Source organism: Sinocyclocheilus anshuiensis, unplaced genomic scaffold (assembly GCF_001515605.1).
Source record: "Sinocyclocheilus anshuiensis isolate Anshui unplaced genomic scaffold, SAMN03320099.WGS_v1.1 scaffold569, whole genome shotgun sequence".
In the NCBI taxonomy this organism is placed as follows: domain Eukaryota; kingdom Metazoa; phylum Chordata; class Actinopteri; order Cypriniformes; family Cyprinidae; genus Sinocyclocheilus; species Sinocyclocheilus anshuiensis.
Genome location: NW_015536511.1, coordinates 664,335 through 674,459, shown reverse-complemented (window position 1 = coordinate 674,459; position 10,125 = coordinate 664,335). Strand labels below are relative to the sequence as shown.

General features: G+C 35.9%; 1 protein-coding gene across 4 annotated transcripts in view; it reads left to right on the top strand.

The window, feature by feature from the left end:
- nectin1b (nectin cell adhesion molecule 1b) overlaps nt 1-10,125 on the top strand; it is a 228,968-nt gene that overhangs the window by 73,868 nt on the left and 144,975 nt on the right. For all 4 annotated transcript variants that reach the window (XR_001634588.1, XM_016490688.1, XM_016490695.1 and 1 more), the window contains exons 3-4: nt 843-1,142; nt 3,214-3,331. Coding sequence is in view for 3 of the 4 variants with exons in the window: in XM_016490688.1 (XP_016346174.1) it covers nt 843-1,142; nt 3,214-3,331 (418 nt within the window). In the remaining variant the exon portion in view is untranslated. The remainder of the gene's footprint in view (nt 1-842; nt 1,143-3,213; nt 3,332-10,125) is intronic.

Sequence of the window (10,125 nt, the reverse complement as noted above, 5' to 3'; positions counted from 1 at the left end):
GGTTGGTGTAGGGCAATAGCACATACAGTTTGTACAGTATAAAAACCATTACGCCTATGGAATGTCCCCACAATTCACAAAAACAAACCTGTTTGTGTGTGTGTGTGTGTGTTGGAGTGCAAGAGAGGAGTATCTCATTAGGGAGGTGGGTTATGCTCCTACTGATTGCAGATCTAATTAGAAATTAAGTGTTGATATGTTTTCCATTAAGCCAGCAAAGGGAGCTGCTTGGCTCAAGTACAGGGTGTTTTTTTTTTTTTTTTAAACTAGTGTGGCTTGTTAACTCCCAAGCCCATTTTGTATATCACGTTCACATGCGTCCTCTGAGAACGCTGGCAGTGCAGTAAGAGTGAGCAACCTGAATGGAGATAACCAGCTCAGTGCTTTCAAAGAGCCTCTTCATGTCATATCAACCCTCGTCACAAACCTCAGTCCTGCTATCAGCACTCTTTGACACGCACGCACTCACATAAACACACATCTTCCCGTTTGATGCGGGCCTGTAAATTGCTAATTGGCAGCCCATAAAGGATCGAGATTGGATGACTTCGGGCACCGCGAGAAACGAGTGGTTTCTACATCTGTTTGAGTGCTTGATTGATGCTTTCGCTTTGAACACAGGGTAGGGGAAAAAGAAATTAGTGAACTGCTTGATTTATACTGACGGGGAAAAAACGACTTTTCAGAACAGAGAGATTAGTGTTAGAGGCACTCGATCGGTGTGAAAAATCATCTTTTTTTTTTTACTTCACAACTTCTCAAGGGCACCTCTGTTCACACAGTGCTTTAGTATCTTACAGTGTTTCTTTTCTTGTTTTTTCTTGTTTACTTCTTTCTTCCAGCACGGCCAGTGACCAAGATGAACTTGACTTCACCCACCATCGTGGCAAGGACCCCGAAACGCAAGATGCCCGTGGCCACTTGCATGTCGGCTAACGGCAAGCCTCCCAGCGTCATCAAATGGGACACCACTCTGAAGGGCGAAGCCACGTTTCAGGAAACGCGCAATCCGAATGGCACCGTGACCGTGCGCAGTAACTATATCGTATTGCCCAGCCGCGAGACCCATCGTCAGAAGCTCACCTGCATCGTCACCTACCGTGCAGAACGCTTTACAGACAGTGTCATACTCAACGTTCAGTGTAAGAACAATGTTTTTCTTCATGTCTTTCAAATTTCTGCAGGAACACAAAAAAATATGTTGTTGATAGATACAGTATGTATAAAATATACTACCGGTCAAGTTTGGGATAATTCTTTTTTTTTTTTTTATGTTTTTGAATGAAGTCTTTTCTGCTCACCAAGACTGCATTTATTTGATCAAAAATACAGTAAAAACAGCAATACTGTGAAATATTATTACAATTGCAAATAAATGTTTTCTGTTTTAATATATTCAAACGCTGAATTTTCAGCATCATTCTTCCAGTATTCTGTGTCACATGATTCTTTAGAAATTTTGTTGCTCAAGAAACATTTCTTATTATTATCAATGCTGAAATCAGTTTTTGCTGTTTACTGTTTAATAGAGAAGAAATCCTAACTTCTATTCACCAAGGACACATTAAATTGATCAAAAGTGACAGGAAGGGCATTTGTAATGGTACAACATATTTATGTTTTTAAATAAAGGCTGTTCATTGAACTTTCTATTCATTAGAATCCTATCATTACATTTATATTCATCAAGAATCCTGAAAAGATGTAGCATGATGTCCACAAAAAAATATTAAGCAGCAAAAACTGTTTCCAACATTGATAATAATAAGAACCATTATTAATAATTGAGCACCAAATCAGTATTTTAGAATCATTTCTGGTGTGTCACACTGAAGACTGCTAAAAGAAAATCAGCTTTGCTATCACATGAATAAATTACTTTTTGAAAATGTACTAAAAAAAAAAACGTTTAAAATTGTTTTTTTTAAGTTCATTAATTCATTAATTCATTCATTCATTTGTTTATTTTATTTCATTTTATTTATTTGTATAAATGTAGTGTGCTGCTAAAAGAAAATCAGCTTTGCTATCACATGAATAAATTACTTTTTGAAAATGTACTAAAAAAAAAAACGTTTAAAATTGTTTTTTTTAAGTTCATTAATTCATTCATTCATTCATTCATTTGTTTGTTTATTTTATTTCATTTTATTTATTTGTATAAATGTAGTGTGGTGACTTATTTCAAAAAAACTTTTAATTGTTCCAAACTTTTGATCAGTAGTGTAGCCTATATAATATACATCACAAATTACATAAGTGCATGTTATCCAGTTTTCTCAAAATTCAGATTTAATTCAACTGTTTTAATGATTGAGCTGATGTAACGATCCATCTGACTTGTCTAATTACTGACATATGTATTTAAAACCCCACTGGAATGTCAAAGAATGTCTAAACAATACATCAAAATTTATTTGTGCTCAGTAATAAGATGTTAGCATTAATGCTGTACTGTTACGCAAGTCCTGCGGAGGAGGTTCAGAGCAAGAAGAGATGTGTCACTGGCCTGTCTCAGCAGCTGTTGTTATCAGCTATTGTTTAGGGCAGTTTAGAGCAGTATTGCAGCCCCCATACAGCACACTGATAGAGGAAATCCACGCGTTCTCCCACACTATGCTACAGAACACATTGTTCTTGCGGTGCAGTTGTTTGTGTGAAAGGCCGTGTTTAGAGCAGCGGTAAGTTCTCAGAGAATCACTCGTCCTGATTCTTGATTTACTTTGAGTGTTTTGTTAATTAAGTTACCCTTTGGTATAACATTTCCAGATTGAATTTGCTCGGCCTTATAGATGCTCATGAAAGCAATTAAGAATAAATCTGAAGAGACATAGAAATTACTGACCGGTACCATCAAGTATGCAGTGCATTTTAAAATTGTCATTAATAGAAAAATTGTGCTGTAATGAATTGAAATTTGGCATTTAGCTGAGGTTTTTATCCAATTAGGCCAATTTCTGGAATAGTTGCCCTGGAGCAGCTTGCGGCTAAGTGGGTAGCTAAAGGGCACAGTGGTGGTTGTAGTCTCAGTAACCCTTCACTTGTTGGCTCTCCACCCAATCGCTTAAGAAATAAACTCTTGACCTTTTAGCTATGAGCCCAGACCATTAATCAGTATCATGACAAGCACCCATCATCAAGTCATGTGACCCAGAAAAGCCAACTGAGCCCCTGCCTAAAGACATTTTTTTTTTTTTTTTTGCTTTTATATAGATGAGCCAGAGGTAAAAATCGAGGGATTCGACGGGAACTGGTACCTGAATCGTCAAGATGTAAAGCTGACGTGCAATGCAGATGCCAATCCAGCCGTCACCGTCTACCAGTGGAAACTGTGAGTTATTCTTGCTTGACCTACTAATCTACATTACAAATAATCACTTTGTTGGCTCAGCTTATCTATATAACAAGATTAATGAGTAATGTATTTGAGTAAAATACATAAAGAGGAAGAATAAAAAGCCAACTGGTCTGTTTGCAAGTAACAAAAGAAATAGTTCTTGCCAATTTATTTTTTTTTATTTAAATTTGTTTTGTCTTATGTATTCACTTTGTAATATTTTAAATATTTTTTTCAATTACACATTACTTTCAAATATTAATGCTACCAGTCAAAGGTTTGCACACACCTACTAATTTTTATTACTTTTTACATATTTCAAATAATAGTACAGTCTTCAAAACAACTGAAAGAAAGAAATGAACGAACAACTAAACGAACGAGTGAATGAACAAACAAATGATAGATAGATAGATAGATAGATAGATAATAGATAGATAGATAGATAGATAGATAGATAGATAGATATTTTTGCTTAGAGGAATTCACATATAAGCTGAACACTTGCTGCCTGATTTTCCTTTACGATCTAATCCATCCTTTAAAAAAGCACAATTTTATTTATTTTTATTGTATTATTTTATGTATTTTTTTTTTTTAAGAAATGCATCATTTAGATTTAAAAAAAAAAAAAATCTAATGTCAAGCATTTACTCATAAGTCTTTAGATCAAAAGGTTTTTAAGATCACGAGGTTCAGTGTGTCCAAATGTTTGACTGGTTGTGTATATCGGCATCATTAAACTAAATAAAAGATGACTGATGTTTGAAGAGTTCTCCACTGAAATATTCAGTTTACTGTAATACTACATGACAGCATAGATGTGTTATGACTGATAAGAGAATAATTTCCTTCCGTAAACTACTTCTTCATTCATTGGTGGTTAGCACTCAATCAAGATAAGTAAAGCCGTTTACAATGGCTCTATTCAGAATTCACGGAGCCATTGATAACCTTTCAAACAAGATCAAACATGAGAAAATAAGCCATGCTTTGTGTACTTCTGAATGTTTACCTTACCAATATACCGGTTTGAAAGAACAGTGAAAGAGATATACAGTGAGACTGGGTCTTGTTTGTCAGTATGAGTCTTCTGATGGCTATTGTTGTCGAGTTACTGGTGCTACGGGTTTGGATGCAAAGTATGTTGGCAAAAAATGACATCATTGCTTTGCCTACCAAATTAATATGTTGACAAGACAGTCTCAGGTCTGTTTTATAAACCTTTCTGTGGACAATGCCAGAGTTTAAGTGAGGTCAAGGGCATGGAAACCATTACCCATTAATCATTTTAACCTGTGCAACTTTACAGATCTTCTTTATGCACCAAGAGCTTGTAACACTCCAAAGAGAAAGGAAAAATTGAAATCGCATCATATGACCCCTTTAATTATTATACACCCCCACACACAATATATTAATTTTTTTTATGGCACACAAAATTTTAGCCAAATACAAATTTGTATTTGTGAAGTTTTGTGTGTTTGTGTCTTTTGAGAGTTTAGTTGTGGATGTGTGGTTTGGAAAAATATTTGTCCTCAATTTTACTACTACTACTACTACTATTATTATTATTATTATTATTATTATTGAGAAATATAAAACAATAAGACATAAATAAATAAATAAATAAATGCATACAGGTAAGTAAATAAATAAATAACTGCTGGCAGATTTTACAGCTTACACTCTTGGGCCAGTGGACACAGCAAGCTGATGCCAATTAATTGGCCTGACCTATCAGCCTATCACTTGTTGCACCACCTAATTAATATTGATGAGACAAGCTGATAAGGTTTCTAATGTGTTGTTCCAGATTGTTCCTGCGCCCCTGGGTCAGGTCAACTCTGTAAGATGACCCATGTAACCTTCTGCTCGAACTCCCTTGTGCACCATTATAATTTAGTGCCACGGCATTGCCGCATGTGCCACACTTATATGCCAATTAGCACGGCGAAATATCCCATGATTCATCTCCCAGCAAATCCCAATGAACGCATGTGTATGTAAATGCAAACAATACCGAACACCACCAACAACATTGGGCACAGTGGACGAGCAGGTTCTGTGTTACAGTTAAAAATGGAGGAATTATGCAGCAAAAAACGGAGAGATAAATGTGGCAATTTGTTCAGTAATTAGGCAGCGAAAGCTGGGAAAGGAAAACATGTCACCGGACTTCAGCTGTGCTGGATTAATAGCTGGCAATGCCCAGGGTGCACTGCCTCTGTGGACCGAGGTGGGTTTTAATGAGAAAGGACAAGAGAGAGTGAGAGGAAAGCGCTGAGCATTCTGGGCTATTCAGGGTATCAAAGGACACATATACAGCAGCCAACTCTGTGAAGAGGGACTCGTGGATGGCGCTAAGGTCTTCTTGAGGCATTTTTTATTAGTAATTGGTATGCTGAGACTGGAAGTAGAATCAAAGAGAAGAAAAGGGAAGGGATGAAATGAGGAAAATGGGTATTGAGAAGGGAAAAGATGAGGTACAAGAGAGTGAGAACAATGATGGCTGTTGTTGTTGTATGTTAAATATTATTATTCAATAAATAATATTTTATATAAATAATAGTACTATCTAATTATAGTATTTGTGTGTTTGTGACGGTGATTTTAGTGTTATGCCATTAGATGGTGACAAGAGACTGTTTTCTTTTATGAGTGTGTCAGCAGTAAAGACTTTTATATTGAAAGAGACTGACACAGAGTTGTAAACTAGGAAGTTATTTTTACTTTCAACAACACCTTGTAAGACGCAGCCAACAAATGTACTGAGCTGCACTGTCATCGGAAATCACCAAAAAGATGAAAGGATAGTATGACAAAGATATCGCTTTCCTCGGTGGACATTAAATCTAATGTTTTATTGTGAATATGAGATTGAGCTAAATAATGAATAATAGTACTATCTAATTATAGTATTTGTGTGTTTGTGACGGTGATTTTAGTGTTATGCCATTAGATGGTGACAAGAGACTGTTTTCTTTTATGAGTGTGTCAGCAGTAAAGACTTTTATATTGAAAGAGACTGACACAGAGTTGTAAACTAGGAAGTTATTTTTACTTTCAACAACACCTTGTAAGACGCAGCCAACAAATGTACTGAGCTGCACTGTCATCGGAAATCACCAAAAAGATGAAAGGATAGTATGACAAAGATATCGCTTTCCTCGGTGGACATTAAATCTAATGTTTTATTGTGAATATGAGATTGAGCTAATGAATGAATGCTGTATCAGATGCAGGTAATCACACTCGCTCAGTCCATATCTATCTCATAATACTCTACATAATACAGTGAGCTATATACAGTAATATGATATGTTTTCAATAAAGCAATTCAACGTTCCTTCATTACTAGTTGTAGAGTGACGTTTTCAAAGTAGTAACGATGGCTTGGGCTCAGCTGTTAAACTGTCAACTTGAGATTTGAATCCATGGCGGAAGAAAGTAGGGTTTTTAAAGACAGTCCATTGTTGTTTCTTATGTATTTACACACTCGTGCCATCAAACTGTTGTATAAATGAAATATCGCACAAGTAGCAGTGCGATATGGCTGTATATCAGCGTGTTGTGATTACCTAATGCTGAATCACAGCCATGCCGATATGAAAAAAAATAACTAATTCAATATATTAATAAAAACTATAAAAGTATCAATGATGAATGAATATGATCAATCTTACAAAAATGACGCTGTATAGTGAACACAAACATGCACACTAACACTGATGACTCAACTCACTTTGAAAAGCAGATAAAAGAAAGATGCAAGCACCCCTAAAAATAGCAAGAATATTTATCTCATTCAAACAGTGGGAGTTGCTTGAAAAGCAAGAGGATAAACAATGGGAGAATAAGGTAAGATAGAGGAGAATGGTGTGATTACAGAGCGAGGCGGGGGTGAAAGACAGTGATGGGGAGAGACACGGGCGCCGGCGTGACAGATAAGAGGGGACGGCCACAGCAGCAGTGGAGAGCGGACACCAAATGTGTTCTGAAGGGTCCCCTGGGTGCTACACTGGAGGTCATCACCACACTGTTGCAGAACATTTTAATCCAGAGCAACTATGGATGCACACACACAAGCACTAGCTGCAGTTCAATTACAAATGTGCGGAAGTCTGTTACATAGTATAAACGCTGAATATTTTACATTATGCATACATATTACACAAATGCCCTTCTGAAAATGCACAGAGAATTGCACTGGGAAGAACACAGTCTGTTTCGAAGTGTATAATTTCTGCACCACTAGCTTCACCAAATGGGGAAAAAAAATAATAATAAAGTTTTTGCAGATTTCCCAAACACTTCCATGATCTGCTACTGGTCGATGCATAGACTTCCCCAAACTCACGCTATTGGTTGAGCCGACGTTGCTATGTCAGCCTGGTTGGATTCTTAAACAAACAAAGCAATGTTTTGAAAGTGCCACAGTGTTTACATTTTATGTCAACCTACAAATAATTTTCTCTGTATACATGGTTACAAGAAAGTAATTTTGATAGCGCACATCCCTAGTCTTGTGGTGAACAATTAATCTGTGCAAGTTAAATCACATAAAAATTGTTTTTTTCTGTAATCTGTAATCTTTAATTAAGTATTGTTTCATCTCTGATTTTGCAAAACATTCTTAACCACTCCCTTCCAACCGTCAGTCTGCTACGAGCTAAAGATGGCAAGGAAGTGCACTAAAACCAAGCCCCGCCCACTGTTTTATCTCATTCGATATTCAATTTCATTCAGATATAGCCTACTGTAAAATATTGTAAAGTCGACTCAACTTCACAACCAACTGAATTAAATATTCTCCATGAAATATTACAATGTTACAATAGTTTAAGATAATTGAATCTTTGCAACAAGTAAATTCAGTCGCAATTTCCTTTTCACACAGACTTTAAGAAATTTTGTTTCAGCCTTAAAGCAGCCACAGTCTGTTCAATAACCGCTTGATGCATATTGAAAAAAAAATTAAATAAAAATGGAGCGAATTTTTGATCTGATTGGCTGGCTTTTTGCAACTATTTAAGATGACCTTTACTGTAATGAAACTGTGAACTGTGACTGATCACTTTATGTCTTCCAGATAGTCTTTTCCTAAGTGGGTGATTCTTGGCTGATCCTTGGGCCAGACTTTATGCCGATGCTCAAAAGTCTGGCTAAGCATGGCTATACGAAATATAACTTCTATTTCAGATTTCACTTTGAAATATGATGAGACTACTCACACACATTCTCTCTTACACACCTACGCACACTTTCGGTTTCAGATTTGCGTACATTTCCCAGCTATCAAAACATGCCCGAGAGATTCTTACCATAAATATATCATAAAGCGAGCAGAACAGTCATAAACACTCACATTCAGAGTTTATCTTCAGACAGCTCATTGTGACATATTTCCTTATCTATCTCTCCTCCCGTCTTCCGTCTGCTGGATCTTATCAGATTGCTTTGCAGCAGTCAGCATTTAGGGAAACACATTATACCTTCTGCGTTTTTGGGCTGAAATCTGTCTCGCAGGCCTTGTCCTCAACTAGGTTATGAATATTACAACAACAGTTTAGAAAACAGATGACTTCTGCTTAAAGACAAAAAAAACACACATTTGAAAAACAATACAACCCAAACCAGGAGTTGTTTTGCGTGAAATTGTCTGAGGATAGACGTAGTGGTGCGTAGTGAGGGTTATAAATTTTGTAATTTAACTTTTGGTAGCCTTTGCTTTGCATCATACATAATGACACCATTTAACCATGGTAAAATCACTGTAGTGGTTAAGTGGCTTTGCTTTTGTGAAACACTGACAAAAGCATAACAATAAAAGACACCAATGTGCAGAATTTAATGTGTTAATACTAATAATCACAAATAATGATTCATCCACCAATTATACTATAGTTCATTAGCATAATTTCATACTGTGTTCACTTTTAAGAATCAGAAAGTTAAATTTTAGAATTATTACCCAGGGTTGTTCATATCTTTAGACATCCTTAAAATAATGATTTCATTTTATGATATATTTGCAGACATTTTAAAACATTGTCAGTATTTGCTATGGAAATATTAAAACAGAAAGCATAAAGGTGGTTAATATTGATGCTATTTTGGTTCTTTTTACTTCGCATCACAACAAAGTTTGGGAATCTGAATAGAAAATTTGGTCAAATTTGGCAAGTCTGAATATTATAAATTTGGTAATATCAATGTTTATGCCGCATTAATATAGAATTCAATTAATGTGCATTCACAGTTGAGTATAATGTGAACAACTTCAGATGAGGCTCACCCAAATAGGATCAGAACTGTGCTTTTTATAATTCATCTTATAGTACACAATGTTTATGCGTGCTTTCTACCATGATTTCTACTCTCACCCTTTTGTTGACCTGAATAAATGGTTTGTTTCATTTTTTGGATGCCTTATTGTTCTATCGGATCGACTGTTTTGTATCTCTTGCTTTGAGAACACTACCGTTAGAAGGTTTGCAAGGTACTTATAAAGGACACCACTAGTGTTGGGTATCGTTTGAATTTTATCAATTCCCATTCCGATTCTGCTTATCGATTCCGATTCTTTTCGATTCCCAGTTTCGATTCTAATGTGATTAAATAATGATATCAAACATTTATCCTGTGTCTCTTTTTTGCAAACCATTTATTGGAGCTGAATACCATGAACAAAAATCAACAGGCTACAACAGACATGTAATTTATGAATTAATGATTAAATGACTCACTCAAGATGTACTTGTTTCATTACTGGATGAATCAGCGTT